This window comes from Ovis canadensis, chromosome 24 (assembly GCF_042477335.2).
Source record: "Ovis canadensis isolate MfBH-ARS-UI-01 breed Bighorn chromosome 24, ARS-UI_OviCan_v2, whole genome shotgun sequence".
NCBI lineage: Eukaryota > Metazoa > Chordata > Mammalia > Artiodactyla > Bovidae > Ovis > Ovis canadensis.
This window is the reverse complement of record NC_091268.1, coordinates 51,104,326-51,125,172: the sequence shown is the minus strand read 5'-3', so window position 1 is coordinate 51,125,172 and position 20,847 is coordinate 51,104,326. Positions and strand designations below refer to the sequence as shown.

General features: G+C 61.6%; 2 protein-coding genes and 1 long non-coding RNA gene across 21 annotated transcripts; 2 read left to right on the top strand and 1 right to left on the bottom strand.

Annotated features, from left to right (window-relative positions):
* Positions 1–24: 24 nt before the first annotated feature.
* GNB2 (G protein subunit beta 2) lies at positions 25–5,616 on the top strand. Its single transcript, XM_069570080.1, has 10 exons — positions 25–527; positions 2,847–2,992; positions 3,211–3,249; positions 3,365–3,471; positions 3,772–3,835; positions 3,918–4,080; positions 4,160–4,226; positions 4,550–4,751; positions 4,842–5,058; positions 5,141–5,616. Exons 2-10 carry the CDS (start codon positions 2,936–2,938, stop codon positions 5,245–5,247), a joined length of 1,023 nt encoding a protein of 340 aa, XP_069426181.1. The 5' UTR covers positions 25–527; positions 2,847–2,935; the 3' UTR covers positions 5,248–5,616.
* A 310-nt stretch (positions 5,617–5,926) lies between these two features.
* Positions 5,927–20,845, bottom strand: GIGYF1 (GRB10 interacting GYF protein 1). Of its 19 annotated transcripts, none has more exons than XM_069570053.1 (28): positions 20,688–20,845; positions 17,310–17,443; positions 14,933–15,084; positions 14,791–14,852; positions 14,567–14,677; positions 14,343–14,472; positions 14,169–14,264; positions 13,918–14,029; positions 13,716–13,824; positions 13,378–13,418; positions 12,996–13,166; positions 12,626–12,879; positions 12,390–12,498; positions 11,811–11,948; positions 11,497–11,594; positions 11,109–11,280; positions 10,836–11,002; positions 10,618–10,718; positions 10,418–10,537; positions 10,176–10,276; positions 9,965–10,047; positions 9,733–9,879; positions 9,435–9,662; positions 9,030–9,214; positions 8,793–8,953; positions 8,543–8,706; positions 8,329–8,458; positions 5,927–8,239 (listed from the first exon to the last, which is right to left on the bottom strand). In XM_069570053.1, the coding sequence occupies exons 5-28, from the start codon at positions 14,599–14,601 to the stop codon at positions 8,187–8,189; spliced, it is 3,105 nt and encodes a 1,034-aa protein (XP_069426154.1). In that variant the 5' UTR covers positions 14,602–14,677; positions 14,791–14,852; positions 14,933–15,084; positions 17,310–17,443; positions 20,688–20,845; the 3' UTR covers positions 5,927–8,186. The 19 variants fall into 19 exon arrangements, with proteins under 19 accessions (XP_069426154.1, XP_069426155.1, XP_069426156.1 ...); XM_069570054.1 differs by having other exon boundaries at positions 10,418–10,534; XM_069570055.1 differs by having other exon boundaries at positions 10,618–10,703.
* On the top strand, positions 11,493–15,085 carry LOC138429027 (uncharacterized). The gene is made up of 2 exons (XR_011252650.1): positions 11,493–12,751; positions 13,637–15,085. It is a non-coding gene; the product is annotated as an uncharacterized lncRNA (long non-coding RNA).
* Positions 20,846–20,847: the final 2 nt, after the last annotated feature.

Below are 20,847 nucleotides of genomic sequence, written 5' to 3'. Positions count from 1 at the left end.
GCCCCTGCACAGGGGCGTGGCCTCACAGACAGGGGCGTTCCAAGGCGGAGAACTGGGGCATCGAGCTCCTCTTCCCAGTCTGGAGCCGCCCAATCCGGGAGGGCGGGTCACGTGACCAACCAGCGGTTTCCCCCTCCCCTCTGCCGGTACCACCTCTGCCAGCCCCAGGGGGGATGTCTTGAGTCTTTGCGGGAAGCAAAGCATTTATTTTGGTCTGTTTTGCTTGGAAATAGCGGGGAGAGCTATCTTTGATGTGACAGGGTCAATCTTTGCCCCTTAAGTGATATTTTCCCTTCCTGCCTACCCCCACCGAGCAGTTGGTCTCGCCCAGCCGGGTCCTGGGCGCGGCGGCGACGGCCGCGTCACTGGCGGGCGGGATCCCTCCGCTCTGGGGAGAGCAGCGCTGGACGGTTGAGTTGGGGTGACTGAGGAAATCCGTCCGCGTCGCCGCTGCCGCCTCCGCCGCGGAGGAAGACAGGACCTCCCGCGCTCCTCTAGCGACCCTTCGCAGAGTCCCACCGCCACAGGTACCTCCGCTGATAAAAGGAGTCCTCATCCCCCCCGCAAGCCCCAAATTCCCATGGGGGAACCTCTCTTCCGTCTGTCTCCCCGGTCTGGCCTCTTGGGAGCGGACGTAACTCTCCAGACCTCCCCTCCCTTCTTTTGGCCCCATCGCTTCCAAACCCGGAAGGGGAACAAGGGGACCCTCGCCCCAATTAACGCACGCGCTCCCTGCACCATCGGGGGGAAGTGTTTCGCCTGGCCCCAGACCCCATCCTAGCCCCACCTGCCTCTTGCTCTCTGAGAAGTTGAGGGTCTAAATTCGGGGCTTCCTCTAGGCCTCGTCCCGCCCCCTACCCCACCACTACCACCCTCCTGCCGGCCCCTAAGTAGCACCCCTCGTGTCCTCGCGTTTCGCACCCCCTCCGGCGTTCGGCTTGCAAAACTCCAGAATCCTCAGAGAGGCAGACAAGGCCGCGAGGCTGTCCCTCCCTTCGTCTCTCCGCGATTTGGATTCTGCCCCGTCTTTTCTGGCCCCATTACCCTGGACCAGAGACCTCGGCACCCCATTCCCTTTAGTAGTCCTGACCCCACGCTTGGCTCCCAGGCGCCCCCCTACACACACACACACACTTAGCTATCTTTGGGGCAAAATGGAGGTCGTGGGGGCCGGAGGGCCAGGCCCACTGCGCTTCGCAGCGCGGCACCGGCCCGCGCCTTCCAGCTGCCAGATCGGGGGACCCTCCCTTGTCCCCTCCCCTTCGCCCCGCCAGACCTGCGGAGGCGGTGGCACCCACATTTCTTCTTGGGACCCCGGCTGCTGTATGCCCAGAGTCCGAGGCCGCTGAGGGGGCCCTGGAAGGTGATGGGGATTGAGGGCTGGGAGCGTCGCCCCCGCCCCCAGCGGCTTCCTCCTGGCCTGCTGCTTCCTTCTGCCCCGGGCGTCTGTCGTTGCCGCCCGGCCTGGGCTGCCGGCAGCTGGAAGGAAGGGGCTTTGTCCGGAGCTGGGGAAGTAGGGTGGGGAGATCTGCCCCCCTCCTTTCTTTGGAGGGGCGTCCTCTGGCGCTGGCGTAGAAATCTGAACCGACCAAGGGGAAATGTCAGTGGGGAAGAGGAACGCCCAGGGCCTGGGGGAAGTGGGACCGGGGAGGTGGGGCGGTTTGGGGGGACGCCTGGGTCTGCAGAGTGCGGTGTGCATGGGCAGATCACACAGGTGTCCAAAGTTGGGGGGCAGGACTCCGGGCCCTGGAGCGGAGCCAGCCAGGCCTCTGGGGCCCCGGCGCCGATCCCGCGGCAGGGCTCTGCGGGAGCGGAGGGCGCAGGGGCTAGGCCGCCTGGGGCTGCCCGCTAAGCCCGCCCGCCGGCGCCTGGGAGAGAGCAGCTCCGCGCTTCTGGGCCCGGGACCTCTCTTCGGAGACATAATTACTGGAGAGCGGCTCCCACGGGCTTTCTGCGGGCGCGCCGGGGCGGGCGGCCTCGGCGCTGGAGGGAGCAGCGGCTTGGGGCTGCCTTCCCCGCCACCCTCGCCTCCACCCGCGGCGGGCGGCTAATGGGGCGCAGCCGGCCCAGGGATAATCCGGGGTGAGCCGTCCCGAACCTATTAGTGCCCAATCGGCTTTTCCCAAATCCTGTAAACAGCTACCTTGGCCGGCTCTGGGGAGGGGCAGGAGGCTGGGTCGGGCGGGGGCGATGGGGCCGGGGGTGGGGTCACCCACCCTACAGGTCTCAGCCGTGGATGCGGTTGCCGTGGCAACCGGGCTAGGGTGGGGGCACTTCACCAATGAGGTGCTCTCAGTCCGGGTGACGGTTGCCTAGGCAACCCCACGAACAGACCAGCTTTCCCCTGTGGGCTCCCCCACCCCCAGTCGAAGCTGGGGGTGCGTGTGTGTGGAGGGTGTGCGGCGTATGGGGGTGAATTTAACGAGGCACCGCCCCTTTTAAAATTAGGTGCTAGGAGGGCGGTGCCTGTGCAGCCGGGGCGGACGCCGGGTCTGTTTTCGAAAGGACTCTCCCCGACACCCCCCCTTCCGCCAGCCCCCCAGTTCCTGCCACGGGTGTCCCGCCCGGGCTGCTGTCCGAGGGAGGGGTTTCCCCTGCGCTTCCTCTTGCACTTCTCGCTCCGTTTCCGGGGGGCGGGAGAAAGATTGGGGAAGTCAGCTGTTGCTCGGGTCACGGCTACGTCTCTCCGGGCCAGAGACCCTGGCTGTGCCCGGGGGAACCGCGGCCACTGCTGGCGCCCCTCCCCCTCCCACCGGTGCTTACCTCTTCCGGGCCGCGCTTCGGCCCCGCCTTTACCCCCGCTTCCCCGGCGGCCTTGGGCCTGACGTCAGCCCTGCATCCCCCAGGCCTCGGGCCAGCGGCGAGGAGCTGCCTCCCCCAGCCCCCGTCCCGCGGCCCCCAGCCGCCCCCAACCCCGCCCCACGGGCCCGGCGCCATGAGTGAGCTGGAGCAACTGAGACAGGAGGCCGAGCAGCTCCGGAACCAGATCCGGGTGAGGGCCTGGCGGGCGGCCCAGCGGGCAGGACCGGGTGGCTTGTGTGTGTATGTGTACCGGGCCAGGGGAGGCAGGGGAGGCGGGGTGTGCGTGGTGGGGGGCAGTATCCTAATCTTCCTGTCTCATCCTTTCCACTCCCGTGTCTTCGGTTCTTTTTCCTCTCTCCTCCCCATCTTCTTCCCTGCCCCTTTGACGGGCTCTACCATCTCTTATAGGATGCCCGAAAAGCATGTGGGGATTCAACACTGACCCAGGTGAGAGGAATCAGGGCTGGACTTGGCTTTAGGGAAGGAGCTCGGGTGGGAGGCATATTTCTCTGCCAGCTCTGCCGCGGGAACCTTCCTGAGCCCATTCTGCCTCCACCTCCAGATCACAGCTGGGCTGGACCCAGTGGGGAGAATCCAGATGAGGACACGGAGGACCCTCCGTGGGCACCTGGCCAAAATTTATGCCATGCACTGGGGGACAGACTCAAGGTGGGTGAGGTTGAGGCTGTGTGCTGTGAGCCATTGTGTTCACCCTGGGCTGAGGCAGGGTGGGCAGGGGCCTCCTTGCACAGTGGGTGCCTCAAACAGGATGCTTGGTTGGCAAGTCAGTGTGGGAAGACCTGACTTCCAGATGCCCCCAGGGGCCTGGGAAACAGGACCAAACCGAGCGGGATCCTCTGGGCTGCTACCAGAAGTTGTCTCTCACCAGATAGGAGTGGGGAAGGTGTCTTGCCTCCAGAGGGGCCTTCCCACCTTGACCCTTCTGGTTTTCCTGCCTCACTCCCGCAGGCTGCTGGTCAGCGCCTCCCAGGACGGCAAGCTCATCATCTGGGACAGCTACACCACCAACAAGGTAGGGGCGGCGCCTGCGGCTGCTGGGGCAGCACTGCAGCGCCCAGCCGGCTCTCACCCCGGGCACTACCCCTTGCCCCCAGGTCCACGCCATCCCGCTGCGCTCCTCCTGGGTCATGACCTGTGCCTACGCGCCCTCAGGGAACTTCGTGGCCTGCGGGGGACTGGACAACATCTGCTCCATTTACAGCCTCAAGACCCGTGAGGGCAACGTCAGGGTCAGCCGGGAGCTGCCTGGCCACACCGGTGAGCCTGGGCCCTATGGCGGGGGCAGGGGCTGCACCGGCCGCCCCGACAGCCCCCGCTGACCAGCCCCTACCCCTAGGGTATCTGTCGTGCTGCCGCTTCCTGGATGACAACCAAATCATCACCAGCTCTGGGGACACCACCTGGTGAGGGCCTGCCAGCGCCTGGCAGGCGGGGCTCACCCACACTTCTGCCAGGGCTGGGCGGGGGGGGAACACCGCCTCGGGGCTCACGCAGCAGGTAGTCACCTCCTGCTCCAGCAGCGGCAGCGCCCACCTTGCGAACCCCTCAGCCTCTTGTTCTGGTGGCAGGAAGGAGGAACGAGGGTGGGGCAGGAGCAGGCACTGGCTGCCAGCACTCCCAGCGTGGAGGCGGGCTCAGGCCTGGGCTCCCACGGTGGAGGGGTAGGGCAGAGGGCATCTATCCTCACCCCTCTCTGACCCTTTCCTTCCTTCCGTCACCTCTCCAGTGCCCTGTGGGACATTGAGACCGGCCAGCAGACGGTGGGCTTTGCTGGACACAGTGGGGATGTGATGTCCCTGTCCCTGGCCCCCGACGGCCGCACCTTTGTGTCAGGCGCCTGCGACGCCTCCATCAAGCTGTGGGACGTGCGGGACTCCATGTGCCGACAGACCTTCATTGGCCACGAATCCGACATCAACGCCGTGGCTGTAAGTTCTGGGCGAGCTGGGCCAGCCCCTCTCTGCCAGGCTCCTGGCCCTCCCTGCGGCCTCACCCCACTCCGGTCGCATGTCCTGCAGTTCTTCCCCAACGGTTACGCCTTCACCACGGGCTCTGATGACGCCACATGCCGCCTCTTTGACTTGCGGGCTGACCAGGAGCTCCTCATGTATTCGCACGACAACATCATCTGTGGCATCACCTCTGTTGCCTTTTCGCGCAGCGGCAGGCTGCTGCTTGCGGGCTACGATGACTTCAACTGCAACATCTGGGATGCCATGAAGGGCGACCGTGCAGGTGAGACCGGGAGCTGAGCAGGGGGGCAGGCAGGGAGAGGGGAACCGGGCCGGAGGGGTTCTGATGCCCCCTTCCGCCCCAGGTGTTCTCGCTGGCCACGACAACCGTGTGAGCTGTCTCGGGGTCACTGACGATGGCATGGCTGTGGCCACAGGCTCCTGGGACTCCTTCCTCAAGATCTGGAACTAACAGCCCCAACCCCAGCTGGGCCCAGGCTAGGAGGGGCCCTGCCCGTGCCCACACTACAGGCCAGGAGCTCTGGGGCTGGGTGCACACCGAGCCTCCCTCCCCGGGCCACGGGGCCTTGGGTCCCTGCTCCCCTACCCAGGTTTGGTTCCTCCCAGGGCCCTCACGGTGGAGATTAAGATGGGGATAGAATGGGGAAAGTGGGGCAGAAGGCCCTCATCCTTTTGCTGCCCTGGGGTTGGGGCCTCATCCCGCTGGAGGGCCAGAGGCAGGAGGTGGAAACTCCAGGGGCTGGCTTTTTTAAAACTGGTTTTATTTTAATTTTTATTATATTTTCAGTTTTTCCATAAAGGAACCAATTCCAACTCTGTACCTGGTCTTTACCCTTGCTTGTTGTCTTCCTCACTGTAGACTCTGTTCCCAGTGGCAGAGCGCCTGGGGTGTGGGGGGACTCGCCCAAGTAGTGATCAGGATAACGTACTCCCTCACTCCCTCAGTTGGATGCCGTATCACAGGCGGGACCACCTCCTCTGGGTCAAAGGTCACGGGCATCCCCACAGGCACAGCCCTCCCGTTTCTGGTCTGCTGCCCCCCACCCATGGCTCAGTTCCCAGCTCTTTTGAGTTGTGTCTGTCATTTCCAGCATCCCCTTCCCCCGAAAAAAAAACTCAAGAGGCAGACGGGGAGAACACACACCAAGTTTTATTGGGGGGGAATATTTACAGAGGCAGGTAGAAGAGAAGGGGTCACATGGGGTGGGGGAGATTGTGGGTACAAGGCAGACGATGGGATACAGAATGACCCCTGCGTCCACCCCAACCCCAGGAAGGGTGGGAGAGCAGCTGGGGCCCAGAAGATGGGCTGGGGAAGGATAGCAAGGGGCTGAGTCCCTGGGCTGGGGGGCTCAGGGGCTTGTAAACATTGACCACTCTCAGAAGGGGATGGGGGTGGGAGAGGGCTCCCCCTACACTTCCTCACAGGGTTAAGGCCTCTCCAGGCTCAAGGGCCCCCTAAATTCAAAGTCTCTTTAGCTCGGGGGGGAGGGAAAGGAAGAGACGGGGAAGAGTGTCACCCCCCCTCCCCTGCATTGGCTGCGGCAGGGGCGGGGGCAGTTACATTCAGTCACGACAGTACTCCCCCCCACCTCTAATGCCGCCAGACACTGGCTTGAGGAGAGGGGGAGCTGGGGGGCCAGCAGCAGCAAGACGTTTCCCCCTGGCCCATCACCCCCTTATTGCTTTAGAGAGAATACAATATTGTCTTTTCACGGACGCTAACACTGTTGAAACCAGGGAGAAGCAGGTGGAGGGGGGCCCCTCCACCCCCGAGGCCAGCTTTATCCCCCAACACTGACCCAGTTGCCACTTTGGTGCAAAAAAAAAAAAAAAAAAAAAAAAGGTCGTCTCTCTGGGGATAGATGGAGAAAGAAAACAGGGGCCACTCCCCATTTCCCCAGGACAGGAAGGATAAATACATTCATGGAGGGGAGGCAGTGGCAGAGTCTTGCCCTAATACTGCGCTCTGAGCAATGAGGTCCATGGGAGAAGTTAGATGAGAAACTCAAAAGATAAAACAAACTTAAAGAAAATCCACGAATGGAGACAAACCTAGGTAGGTAATTGGGAATAAGAAGTTGGTGAAGGGCAGCCTACCCCAACCCAGGAGAGACAGACACTCCCATTCTTGACACCCCACCCTTACCCAACATTTAAAAACATCAGGGGAGCAGGGAGGGGAGAGGCCACTCGCTCTTCTCCCATTTGGTCAACAGAGGGGTCAGGGCAGAGCTGGGTGGTCCACATCCCACACAGGCAGCTGCAGGTAGGGGGCTCCCTCCTAACAGCCCCTTGCTGCAGCCCGAAGCCCCCAGCGGCCCACTCTTGTGGCCTCCTTGGCCCCTCCTCTGCCCCCTTCACAGGAGAAACAACAGTCGTTAAGTGGTGCCTCTCTCCAGCTCCTGGAGAAACTGCTCTGCCCCAGCCTTGCTCAGGGTTGAGGCAGGGGGCGCAGCAGGGGCTCGTGGCCCAGAGAATACATTCATGTGGCAAGGCAGGGAGCTGGGCCTTTCAGCTTCATACCCAGGCCGGCCCCCCGAATGGCAGCGGCGGGGGAAGCCCCTCACCAGGGCCAGAGTGGAAGTTCTGCCGGCCTGATGACAGCCAGATGAGGTTGGCACCGCAGGCCCTCTCCCATTCACTCCGTCAGCCGGCGCAGGGTGGCTGCCTGGGGCGCTGAGGCGGCCTCGCGCATTTGTGCAACTTTCCCCGAAGCAGCAAAGCCAAGGGGCTACTCGGGCCAGGCCCCCCGGCCCCAGACACCTCTGCCACAGTCACAGCACAAGGGGGCCGTTCACAGCGGGTCCGGCTGGCGGGGCTTGAGGGGGCCTCGCTGTGCAAACTGCTGGCGCCCCAGCTTCCAGTTACCCCAGTGGCCCACCTTGTGGGGCGGGGAGGGTAAGTGCAGCCTCGGGGGCCAAGCAGGACAGGTCCGTGGGGCCCATGTCCCCACTGCCCCAAATAACAGTGTGTTTTTACTTTCAGTCTCCTAACCATTTTTTTTGTTTTTCTTTTTTCTTAAAAAAAAAAAAAAAAAAAAAAAAACCTCTGTGGATCTTCCATTATCACTCCCACTATCCGACAAAGGGAAAGGGAGTGCTTAGAGTCTACTTTTTAACCATTTTTTTTGTCTCTCCTATGTTTCCTTCAATGTCGTTTAAAACTAAAACCAAAAAAACAAAAACAAAACCCTTCCCCCCTCAATCTGTAAAGTGCCTCGTGGTGGGTGAGTTAAGGTGCATCGTGTGGTTTGTAACAAGTGCTGGGGACCCTGCCCCTGCTTCCTCCTATGCTCCCTGTGGGGAGCCTGCAGGCTGGGGACCCAGGGGTCCAAGCCGCTGCTGCTGCCCCTGGCCTACAGCCCAGGGCGCTGGTGGGACGGGCTGGTCAGTAGTCATCCACGCTCTCGATCTCACCAGAAGGTCCGTGCAGGGAGTACCCTGAAGCCAGGGGAAGCTGGGTTTGAACTTGCCCACCCAGGCTCCTGCCCGGTTCTGAGGAAGGAGCCACCTCCCCGCTCCACACTCACCCAAGATGCTGGGGTCCGAGTGCAGCATCAGCGCCCGCCTCTTGGCCTTGCTGCCCTCTCCGGGGCCGAGCTTGGTGCTGTGGTTGGTCTGAAAGGCTGTCTGCAGGGAGCCGCTGCTCAGCCAAGCCTCCTGCAAGGCAACAGAGAGGAAAGAGAGGGGTCGGGGACTCGGGGCGCCCTCACCCGCTCCAGCCAGGGCTCTGTGGAACCGCACCTGCTGCTGCTGCCGCTGCTGGCTGGCCTTCTGCTTGGCCCTCCGCTCCAGGAATTGTTTGGCAAATTCTTTGGCTTCCAGCGTGTCCCCCAGGCAGGAACGGATATAGTCGTGGACGTCATAGGGGGATTCCACCTCCTTGAGGATCGCTACAGCCATGGGCACTGCGGGGCAGGATGGGGGTCAGGACCCACGGGATGGCGTCTGGAACCCCTGGCCCAGCCTCCTGGGGTAGGTGTGACGCCGATACCGTCCAGGCTGCCCGTGGTGCTCAGCGTGTGCAGCATCTGCTCACACCACTGGGTGAAGCCATCCTGGGGCCGGGGGATGCCCTGCAGCAGCTTCAGCAGCTTCTCTTCCTCCTCTGTCTTTTTGCGCACAGGCCGACCAGACAAGTGGCTGTACGAGTCACTGCGCGGGATGGGGTGAGTCAGGAGGTGTCCCCTCAGGAGGCCCGCTCCCCATCCTCCTGTGGCCCGGCACCCACCTGAGAGAGGGGCTGCTGCGGCTGTTCTTCAGGCCCAGGCTCCGGGCCAGGCTCCCGCTGCTCTTGAGGGTGTCTTCCCAGAGTCCCAGGCCGCTGCTGCCCCCGCTCTTGTCGGGCCCGGCCCACAGTGGCCCGGCCTCAGATACCCACTGGCTCAGGGGGGCGGAGCCCAGGCCCCCGCCCTGCTGCAGACGGCGGGAAGGCAAGGGTGACCCACACAGGAGAGCGCATGCTCAGGGGTGCTGAGCGGGGAGGTGCGTTCAGGTGGCAAAGGCAGGGTGAGGTGAGGGCCTCACAGCAGAGAGCGCCTCCGGAGTCCGACAGGGACCCGTGCGCCGCCCCCCCACCTCCCCCCACCCCGGTCACCCTGGGAGCTGAGCAGAAGGTGCCTGCAAGCCTGCTCACCACGCGGTGGTTGGGGGCCTGAGCCCGCGATGGCTCCCGAGGCGGGGGCTGCTTGTGCAGGTGCCGCTCGCCCTCCAGCTGCAGCTCCAGCAGCGTCTTCATGGACAGGCCCTGCTTGGCCAGGCCGGCCCACAGCGGGGGCGGGGAGCTGGGCGCAGGAGGCACGGGGACAGTGGCTACTGCCTGCTGCTGCTGCAGCAGCTTCAGCAGCAGCTCCTGCTGCCGCACCTAGGGAGAGAAGCCGCTGTGAGGGCCGCCCCCTGACCCTCACCCCGAGCCTGCGTAGGCCGGGCCCCACCTGCTTGCGCCGGAACAGCTCCTCTTCCTCCTGCCGCCGCTTCTGCTCTTCCTGCTGCTGCTGCTGCTGGCGGCGCTTCTCCTCCCGGCGCTTGCGCTCCTCCTCCTCCCGCTTCGCCCTGAGCTCCACTTCTCTGCGCTCCTGGAACTGGAGGGTCGAGATCAGATGCCAGGCCGTCCCAGCTGTGGCCTGGCCCCTGACACCCAAGAACGCCAGCCCGAGGCCCACTCACTTTGTGTTGCAGCTGGAGTTGTTCTAGAATTGGACCCTGAGTCGAAGAGTTAATTGGTATGTCCCAAAGACTGGCCTCACCACCTGCGGGGGCAAAGGCAGCTGCAGAGGGGAGCTCCAGCCCCCGACCCCCCAACCCACTGGAGGCCGTCGGGGGTGGAGGGGACTCCCAGACCTAGGACAGGCCAGGAGGGCAGCTGCGGGCCACACACCTGACTGTGGTGAGGCTGAGGTATGTATGTCCCAGAGGGGACCCGAGTCTGGCACCGACAAGGACCGGTTCATCGTCGGGAGCAAGTTCTGGTCCCCGCCCCTGAGGAGAAAGCACCGAAGCTCAGCGCCCTGAAGCCACCTCCTGTCTGCCCCTCTACCCACACCACCCGAGGGCCATCACGTACAGACACGCCACACACGCTTGGCCACGGGCACACAGCGAGGACGGCGGCCCACACACCTGGGGGGTTTGAGAGCTTGGAGCTGCTGCAGGAACGCGGTGAGCTGCTGCTGCTGTGGTGGCGGCAGGTCTCCCAGAGCTGCCTTTTCCCGGAGCATGCACTGCGGGAGCTGGCGGCTGCTGAGGAGCGAGCAGGTGAGAGGTGGGCCTGCCCACGTCAGCATGGGCCCTGCTGACCAGCCCTGCTAAGCCCCCCGTACCTGCCGGCCAGCTGAAGAAACTGCTGGTGCTGCAGCTGCTGGTACAAGGCGGCTGCTGCCAGCTCCTGTTGCTTCTTCAGCCGCTCCTGGTCCATGTTCCCCTGAGTGAGGCCACAGCGTCCCCGTGGCTTTGCCCCCGTCTGGCTCTGCACCCACCGCTTCCCTCTGCCGGGCTCCTGCCTCCCTTCCCTGTTCCACGCCAAAGCGGGTACACTCACCAGCAGCGGGGGAGGTGAGGGCCCGGGGGCGAAGGGTACGCGACCCCACATCTTGATCACCTCACCCAGAGGCTGGAAGCCCTCATCACAGCCCCGCTTCACCAGCAGAGCCATGGAGAAGTAGCCCGCCTGGAACCACTCCGCCATCTCCTGGGTCGTGAAGGGGCCTAGGCCAAGGGAAGGGCACAGGGCGGTCACAGAGGTGGGCCAGAGAAGCCCTCGACGAGGATGGTGCAGTCTCCGAGCCCCACCTGCACCCCCAACCCTGTGCACCTTGGATCTCGCCCTGCGGGTCCTTGTAGAACCACTTCCGGGCTGCACCGTGGCTGAGGGGGAGGGCAGTGGCGGCTGCAGAGTGGCGCAGGCCCTGGGCCTGGATGGCGGCCGTGAACTGCTCCTCCTCCAGGGAGCTGTCCTGCAGGGAGGCCACGAGCTTCTCCGCCTCCTGGGAGCCCAGGGGAAGAGGGAAGTCTCAACTGGCCACTTCCATCAACACAGAGGGGGCTGGGACTGAGGGGGGGGGTCAGAAGATGAGGTCTGAACATGGAGAGCAAGATGGGGAGAAGGTGGGAACCTGATCGAGGACAGAACCAAGGCTCTCTCCCCTGCACGGGAGGGTCCCTAGAGTCTTTGCAGCCCACCCCCACCCCCCGCCCCACACCTGCTGCAGGTGCTTCAAGCCTTCATCATCTTCCAGGTCTGGTGGGCCGGGGGGTGAGCCCGCCCCAGGACTTAGCTGCATTCCCCTCATGTCATCTCCTAGAAAGAGCAAAGAGGGGAAGGTGGGACAGGGCAGTCAGAGAAGGGGGCAAGACAGTGCCCATCCACCACTCTTCCTCAGGAAGGTGGGTGCTAACTCTGCATTTCTCCCACCTCCCGACCAACTCCCCTGCAGCCTCCTTCCCACAGGGATGAGGAGCCCTTTCCCCACACGCTCCAGGCTCCAGGGAGAGGGTGGCTCTGCCCTCGGGCTACCTTCAGCTGCAGGCAGGTCTTTCTCCACCGGGTCATCGCCTTCCCCGTTAGCTCCCCAGAGTGGGCCCAAGGTGGGCAGTGGGGATGGGGAGCTGGACTTCTCCTCCTGAGGAGGCAGTGGGGTCAGTTCCTTCCCACCTGAAAACCAAGGGTAATCACCAGAACTCAAAACCAAGCCGGAAAGCCTGAAAAGTGGTTAAGCACAGATTGTATTATTGTGGCCAGAAGAGCCTCTGGGTAGCGAGTCCACCCACACGACTCTGGTCAACACGACGAAGGTTTGGTGAACTGACACCACAGAGCCTAGTCTGCACACTTCCCTTTCTGCTCCTATACTGAGGCCGCACATCCGCACCACCGTCCAGGGCTCTGGACACACTACCACTGACTTGACACTGTGTTCGACAGATTCCTCGAGGGATTTTCAAAAGTAGTTTTGATTCTGCTTTGATTTTCATCTGACACTTGGCCTTTTGGACAGAAGCCTGCTGTTTCCAGGCTCCTCCACAGGCCCCATCGGCACCAGCCTTTCTCCACAGACTCAGCTTGAGGCTGCAGGCGTCCACCCCACAGGCTTACCCGCCTCCGGCCCCTCCTCGTCCAGCCCTTCGGAAGGTTCTTCCTCCTCTTCCTCCAGGCCCTGGAAGTCGAGCTCCTGCTCCTCAGGAATAGGCTCCTTCGGGCCCTTCTGCACGGGTGGGGGATACGATGGGGAGATGAGTGGCAGAGAACAGAGTGCCGTGAAAGGGCCCCCTTGGGGCAGGCAGGAGCCCACCAACCTCTAACACAATCTCCCCTCGCCTCCTTGCAGATACCTTGAGAGGGAGGAAGGCCCCGGAGGCATCGAAGGTGCCCATTTCTTCATCCTCATCGTCCAGGCACCACTCCGGGAGCCCATCCTTGTCATCATCGAAGCCGTCAGGCCCCCGGCACCTCCGGAGGTGAGAACTGGCCCCCCCACCCCGCCCCTCCTCTTCACCACACCCTCCTCGATCCCCTCGCAAATCAAATTCAAACTTGCGACGCCGGTCCCCATGTTCCCGCCAGCCAGCAGAGCGGGGGCCACCATCTGGGCAGGAAAAGTAGGGGAAGAAGAGTCAGTACCCAGTCAAGCCGGAGTCTCCACCCTTCTGCTGCCCACCACGACCCCCCGTCCCCTCAGTGCCCACCTGACCCCCATCTCACCAGGGCTGGCGGAGCGCCATCGGTCACCGTCTCGCCGGGGTCCTGCCCCGAGTCTCCAGCTGCCTTCCTCTTCTTCCTCTTGCTCCTCTCGGAGAGAACGCCAGTTTTCGCTATCTGAGCGGGCATGCTCCTTCCTCGGGCCAGCCCCTCCCTCATCAAACCCGGAGCGTGCTTGGGGGCAGGACAGGAGGGGAGACAGAGTCAGTGGACCTCAGCCACGGTTCCTGTAAGACGCTTATCAGATGCCTTGCGGGGAAAGAAGAGCCCAGCTCTGGGCCCTCCCGCCCCCACCACCTCCCCCACCACCTCCCCCAGGAAGCAGCCCCCTGCCCCCTCTCAATAACCTGCAGGGCCCAGCCACCACCCTGGCCCCTCTCCATACCTCCATCCCTCCTGGCCGATTTCTCAAACCGCCTCTCGCCTCTGTGAGAGGGAAAGGTGTGGGTCAGAGGACCAGTCCCTCCCTATCTGCAGGATCTCAGCTCACCTTGTCCATTCTGCCCCGAGAGAAGCAGGGGATGGGAGGGGGACAGGGCTTGGCAGGGAGCCCAAGGGCAAGCCCAGAGACTCGGAAGGACAGGGCAGGGCCACAGGGGTCAGAGGGTGTGGACAGAGCTCTCTGACCAGGGCTAATCTGGCAGGTCTCCCAGAGTTCTCTGATGACAAAGACCCAAGCCTCCCTCCGTGGGGCCCTCTCTGCCACCCCGTCCCAGCCTGCACCTGTCATCCCAACTCTGGCTACGCTGGATCTCCCGGGGGTTTCGGCCAAAGGCCCCATCACCTTCTTCAATGCTTCTTTGGTAAAAGCAACTGTCACCGCGGCCACGGCCTGGAGGAGTGAGGGGTGCGTGGGAAACCTGCCAGATCACCTCCCCAAGTCCTCCAGAACGCCTGCCCCAGAGCATGCCATCACCCCCTCTACCTCGGCTCCGTGTGCTGCCCCTGCCACGGGAGGCGCCACCTAGAGGGGGCCCAGCCCCTTTCCCCATCAGCCTCAGCACGGCCACGCTGTTCACTGACAGGGAGAAGTTTCTCTGAGGAGGGAGCCAGGGGTGGGAGTGAGGACCCAGGCACCCGAGCACCCCGCCCCGTCCAGAACCACCCAGCCTCCACCCCCACCTCTCCAGCCCCAGCCCCGCCGCCCCCGCCGGCGGCTGCCCGGGCCAGGCCCACCTGCTCCTCCTCCGTCAGCGGCTCCAGCGCAAGGGGCTGCAGCGGCTCCTCCTGCAGCAAGGCAGCAAACTCCTTGTCCTGCAGCTCGTCGGGGACCTGCGGATTGGGCGGGAGGTACGTGTGCTCCTGGGCCCGCTCCACCAGCCAGGGCCCCGCACCCCCGCCTGCGCCTACCTTGCTCTCCTTGACATAGAGGGCCAGCATCTCCTCACGCCCGTAGCGATAGTCGGCCAGCTTGTACTTGGGCATGGCAGGGGACGGGGGTGGGGAGGCCACACTGCCACCACTGGAAAGAGCCCTCAGCCTGGAGGAGGGACACGCAAAGGGGAGAGATGGGAATCTGGGCAGCCCTGTTCTTCCCGGGCTTCTCCATGCCCCTCTAAGCACACCTGACTCACCACTCAGGCCCAAAGTTGAGGGTCTCCGCTGCCATCGTGGAGCTGGGCGTGTCCCAGAGGTCGGTGGGGAGAAGCAGGGAAGCGGGTACCTGGCGTTCACTCTCCAAACACCTGTGGAGGCGCGGGGGATGCTAGGCATTGGGGATGGCACACCCAGAGCCTGAGAGGGTGAGTACTAGGCTGCCACCTAGGTGGACACAGTAACGGGCTCACTAAAGACTCACCTACGCCAGCCACGTGCCACTCACACCATGAGTTACCCAAAGAGTCACGCTGTGGGGAAGGCCTGGGGGAGGGGAAGAGACAGGCAGCTAGAGCCCCTGCCAGCTTCCGCAGGGGGATGCCCTCCCCCTGGCCCAGACTCACCTGGCAGCCTTGCCCGGGGAAGCGGGTAGGGCAGGGGTCGGGCCCTCTCCAGGCAAGAGCCTGTGCTGGAGTGAACCAGGATCCCCGGGCAACCAGACGTTGGTCTGAGCAGAGCAGTACCCAGGGAGGGACCTTCACATCTGGGAAAGATCCTTAACGAGGGGCAAAAAGAAGAAAGTGGATTAAATGAACGGTCAGACAGACCTCCCTGCCTCCAGCCCTCTTCCATCTCACATAATAGGAAGGCCCACAGGTGCCTGGAAACTGCTGGTTAGGGAGCGCAGGGGGCAACAGCCCTGGCTCCTCCTCATCTCTGCCCTCTGCTCAGCAGGCCTCCCAGGCAGTGAGTTGACTCAGCAGAGCCTGACGGAGGAGCTGGAGGTGCGGTAGAGGACGCCAAGGGCCGCAGCATTCAATAAAGGGGGCTGGGTACACATGATGTTCGTGTCAGCTGCTCAGTCGTGGCTGACTCTTTGCGACCCCATGGACTGTAGACCACCAGGCTCCTCTGTCCATGGGATTCTGTCCAGGATTCCAGGCAAGAATACCAGAGTGGGTTGCCATTCCCTTCTCCAGGGGATCTCCCTGACCTAGGGATACAAACTGGGTCTCCTGCATTGCAGGTGGACTTTTTTTTTTTTTAACCATCTGAGCCACCCGGGAAGCTCACACATGATGTTTAGGACAAAGATAAAACACACACAAACCAGCAAAAAACCCACTGGAATCACAAATGTTCTAGAGAGAGAAAAGACTGGTTAAGAGAATTAGAAATTTATCTGGGGATTACTTCCTTGGTGGTCCAGTGGCTAAGACAATGCACTCCCAATGCAAGGGGCCCAGAGTTCGATCCCTAGGCAAGGAACTAGATCCCACATGCTGCCAACTAAGACCTGGTACAGCCAAATAAATAAATAAATAGATATTAAAAAAAAAAAAGAAATTTATGTGGGAGCAAAATTACCTCTCCCCTGAAAAGACTCAGGTCTGGGTGCTTGGCTCTGAATCCTGAGACTCAGTTGGGGGAGAAACCTGGTATAAGGGGAGCAGCGGGGTATTCCCAAGCCAGAGGTGGGGGGGCACACCAAAGGCTGCATGCAGGCAAGTCTGGCCAGCATGCCCAGGACTCACTCACCAAACAAGGATCAACACCAAGGTCCTTTCCCTGGGATCAGAAAGAGCCTGATAAGTACAAAGAGCCAAGAAGGGAACGGTGCTACCGTAAGCTACGAAGAAGGCTCCCTCACCATAAAGCGGAAATAAAGTCAGAGTCACTGGGCTGACAGAAGCGTGGGGGCAGCGACAGTGGCCCGTCCCTCTAAGGAACAGCAGAAGAGGCTGTCAGGAGGTGGCTCATCACTGGTGTTTCTGAGCACGGGGCAGGCAGGCAGGGTCTCAGGGAGCCGTGTACAAGGGCCTCCCTCACTGGCTGGGGTGGGGGCTGAACCGGAGCGCCTCCACAGTTCCCATCAACTCCGAGACTCCACCGCTCTGGGAAGGGGGAAGAAGGGTTTCCACCAGAGGGGTCATGGGAAGCGGCTCTCGATCACAGCTGCAGGCCAGAAGACAAAGCAAAGCCCACCCCAGACACAGGACCCACCCCAGAATCCCAGCAGCCTAGGTTGAGATGCAGCGCTAGACACCGCCCAGAGCAGGGCTGACCTCCCCCAGCCCGGGCATCTCCTCTGCTAAGCCTCAGCTGGCCCTTTCCGGAGATGGAACACTCCCCGGCGAACACGGCCGTCAGAAGACAAGCCTGTTGCAAAGTTCTTCCCGTCACTCAATTCGACTCAGCCTCCCAGAATGGTGGAGGCCGGTTAAGTCTGTGGATGCTACAAGGCTTATGGAATTCACCCAATGGATGAAATCTCGAAAACATTAGCTAAGTAAAACACGGCAATCACAAATGAACAAATACTGGATAATTCCTCTCACCTGAAATTCCAAGGTGAGTAAAATTCAGAGGGACAGAGAAGAACAGTGGTGCCAGGGCTGGGAGGCAAGGAGTGGGAGTTGTTTTTAAGTAGGGACAGTTTCAGCTGAAATGGGGCAGAGGAAAAAGTTCCAGGGATGAGGTGGATGGCTGCACAACAACATGAATATATTTAACGCTGCAAAATTGTATCCTTAAAAATGACTAAAATGGTGTATATTACATCTGACTACCATTTAAAAAAGGTCTAAGGGAAAAAGAAGACACCTGGGGATAGCTCTCCCATACCTATCTTCTCCACTCCAAGAAAACAGCCCACTTCCTAACAAACTCAGGAGAGGCTGTTCTGAGCCTCTTCCAGGCCACCCCAGAAGAGCCCCATCTCCCAGACATACAGGCCGAAGAGCCGGCGGTGGAGCAGGGGACAGAAAGGGGACGACTCACCCGCCCACCCGTCCAGGGAGTGGCGAAGGCGGCTGGCCGCCAGGTGCCTTCCTCTTCGGGACGTCACCTTCTGTCGTGGTTTTAAGGAGCAAACTGAGGGAAAGTGGCTGGCTCCAGGCTGAGAAGCAGGGAAACTGCAGAGGTGAGAGGAAGCAGGGGAGCGGAGGGTGAGGAAAGTCGAGTGGCTGGGCGGGCCCAGCCAGGGGAGGTCTGGGTCTCAGGAGCTGGTGGTTCTCTGGCCCTCCTTCTGACCACGAGCAGCACACAAGCACCCCGTGGCTTCTAGTGCCAAACAGGCGCGCACCCTTTCTACGGCTTCTCAACCGGGGGCAACGCTGCTCCCCAGGGCACATCTTGAGGGACGTTTCTGGTAGGCATGACTGGGAAATGCAGCCAGCATCTCACGAGCAGAGGTCAGTCAGCAACACTACTAAACATCCTACGATGCACAGGATTCCCCCCACAACAAGGAATCATCTGGACCCAGATTATCAATACCCAGGGGCTTCCCTGGTGGCTCAGACAGTAAAGAATCCGCCTGCAATGCGGGAGACCCAGGTTCAATCCCTGGGTCAGGAAGATCCCCTGGGAAAAGGAATGGCAACCCATCCATTATTCTTGCCTGGAGAATCCCATGGAGAGAGGAGCCTGGCGTTTGCAGAGAGTAGACACGACTGAGCGACACACACACACACAGATTAACAACAGTGGCAGAATTAGGAAACCCATCTGTACACCTCGGGCAGAGGGTAACCACACCCACTGTCTGTTTAGGGGGAAGAATGGAAGACAAGGAAACCAAATTTACTCCAGTTCATTCCCCTCTCTGAAGAGTGAGGGAATCATCCCCTAATTACACTGTCCCATGAGAGAAGTCTGAAATCCTGCCAGGAGGGAAATCCTCCAGAAAAGAACAGATTAAACAAAATTGTTCTAACTCTATCATGAACTTTCAAAGCCCAGCATTTGGATCCCTTTCCAGTGAAGCAAAGAGCAGGAGGCAGCAGGCAGGGGACTGGAGACAGCCTCCCTCTCTGGTTATCTGATCTAAGGGTGTCCTGCTTAGCCCCGACTTCTCAGGATCTGTGAGCCTCATCAATCCACAACCTCCCCCCACCCCTTCTCCTCAACCCTCACTATACCCTCCCTCCCTGGGGTATCTGAATTATTGTCATTAAAAGGCTGCCCCCTACCGGAGTCCAGGGGCGAGGACACTGATCCTGGTGTTCACAACAGGCTTGAGGAACAGGAGGGGAGCCTGTTCTTCAGCGTTTGGAGATCACCAGGAGAAGGAAAAGATCCAGAGACTAGGCGGTCCCAGTACACACTAAGTTAAGAACATTATTTCCTCATTCCATCACCCCTAAAATTAGCCCCAATCCAGAGCAATGCGCCTTGGCACAGGAAGGCACCACCATTAACAGAAGCAGAATCCCAAATTCCCCAACATTTGAGCAAGTGCCCAGCCCCAAGCTTGTTGGAGGTGACTCCGCCCTTTCTCAGGGTGGAAAGAAAGATTCTCCACGCATGGTAGGAAGGGAACTCCGAGGCTTAAGAGGTGCAAGCCTGTGCTCCTCCCAGCAGGTATGTTAACCCAGCTCTGCCCTCTGAGCCGTCAGGACAATGCCCTGAGGAGTCTAGTAGTTAACAGTTTTCAAAGCACTTTCACACTTTACCTCATTTGATCCCTTCTGCCCACTTGCTGAGGCCTGGGCTCCAGCCAGGGAAAACAAGGAAGGGATGCTGTAGCCGCCCTGACAGGAGACCCCGATGTCTTTGACACTCTACCCGAGCCTGGAGAAAGGGCACACTCTCGGCGGGAACCACCCCAAACTCACAAGCATACACTGAGTTTTCAACCATTTTTCTCATTAGCATTTAAAAAATCATTCCCAGAGCCACCTCTTCTCACCTCCTCTGCTCGGAAGTGGGGCTTTTTTTTAATCCCAAACTCCAATCACAGATGTAGAAACCAGCACAAACCAGAGTCCTTTCATCCATCAAATCACACACAATACTGACACATCCACTGGCTGAGAAACCCAGGCCAGGAGTCAAAGAACAGAACTCACTTGAGTGTCACCACCATACGGGACCCTCGAGGTCCCCGGTCCCTGCCATGGCAGCAACTCAAAGCCCAGATATCTTTCAGCCCTGCCTGGTGACACGCTGGACCTGCCATCCAGGAACTAAGACTGAGGCTGGCGTGAGGGTGGGTGGCTTGGGACAGCACAGAAAACGGTACAGATGAAGGACCAGAGAGCAAACTCCCACACCGTGAGAAGCTAAGGGGACCAGTCTGTTTGTTAGTACCCAAGGTGTTTCAGGGGCAAAGCCAGGAGGCTAAACTGCAACTGAGTGTCAGCTTCCAGGGGCAGCAAAGAGACTGTGAAGGCTGATTATTGGAAAAGCAGAGATGAGAAGCAAGAGGGGAGTGAGACTGGGGTGAATGGAGGAAAGAGCTGGGCTAACAATTACTGGCTGAGCGTCTATCTCCCCGGGCCAGGCCCGGGGCTGTGATGGACCAGACCTGGATTCTTACTGCGAATTCTAGTAGTGACTGCGTACGACCTGCAAGGGGAGGGTCTCTTTAAAGTTAACTTGAAAAAATAAAAAAGTCAAAGTGTGTGGGGCCGTGACTGGGAAGCAGCTGCCATCAGGAGAGATGGGCTGGGAAGGGCCCAGCCCGGCCACAGGACAGACTAAGGTGTTTCACTCGGCCGGCAAGCGGGAGGAAGGAGACCCCAGTGACCAAGCACTAATGTCGCTCGCTGAAATGTAGGCGCAGACCCAGCCGAGGTACTGTGGTTAAGAGAAGAGGCTTCCACGTTAGCCAAAGTCACGGATCACTTGCACTTTAAGACCCGCCGGGCCCAGCTCATGCAGAGAAGAACCCGGAGGCACGTTGGGAGAAATCTCCGGGGAGCGCCGGGCATTAGGGTCCCGGGCCCCCGGGCGGAGGATGCAGCCGGAGGGACGTGGGGGGCCAGACCGGGGTTCCGAGGGGCCGGAGGGCGACCGTTAGGAGCGCGGGGGTGGGAAGGAGGCGGGCCGGCCCGGGAGGACGGCGTGCCCTTCAGGGAGGGGGCGCCAGGTGCGGGGGCGCCTGCGGCCGCCCCCGGGAGGGAGCCGGCCTCCCTTGGGGCGGCGCGGGGGCCCGGGCCGCGCGGGGAGGAGGGGCCGGCGGGGAGGCTCGGGAGGCGGGCGCACCGGACGGCGGGGGCGGCGGCCTCGGGAGGAGACGGGGGAGGGTCCGTGCCGGCGGCCCGCGCTCCCGCTCTGGCTCTCGCAGGCTCGGCGCGGCCGCCTCGGCGTCGGGGGCGGGCCTGGCCCAGGCCCGGCCGCGGGCGGGGGTCCGCGGGGCCGCCGGGCGCTTACCGCGGCGGGCGGGCGGCGCGAGGCTCCGGTCCCGGGGCGTTGGCGACGCGCGGCGGGCCGGGGGGCGGCGGCGGCGGGGGTGGGGGCGCTGGCGCTCCCGCGGCGGCCGCTCCTCTCTGTTTGTGTTTGTAGCAAGATGGCTGCCCGCCTCGCACCACGT

Excerpts from the sequence above, each read along its gene's own strand:
- GNB2 (XM_069570080.1), top strand. The coding sequence starts at position 2,936 with ATGAGTGAGCTGGAGCAACTGAGACAGGAGGCCGAGCAGCTCCGGAAC. Across the intron at positions 2,993-3,210 it reads AGCTCCGGAACCAGATCCGG|GATGCCCGAAAAGCATGTGG; the intron begins GTGAGGGCCTGG and ends CATCTCTTATAG. Across the intron at positions 3,836-3,917 it reads ACAGCTACACCACCAACAAG|GTCCACGCCATCCCGCTGCG; the intron begins GTAGGGGCGGCG and ends CCTTGCCCCCAG.
- GIGYF1 (XM_069570038.1), bottom strand. The coding sequence starts at position 14,601 with ATGGCAGCGGAGACCCTCAACTTTGGGCCTGAGTG. Across the intron at positions 14,265-14,342 it reads TCTATGTCAAGGAGAGCAAG|GTCCCCGACGAGCTGCAGGA; the intron begins GTAGGCGCAGGC and ends CCCAATCCGCAG. Across the intron at positions 10,277-10,417 it reads CAAGCTCTCAAACCCCCCAG|GGGCGGGGACCAGAACTTGC; the intron begins GTGTGTGGGCCG and ends CTTTCTCCTCAG.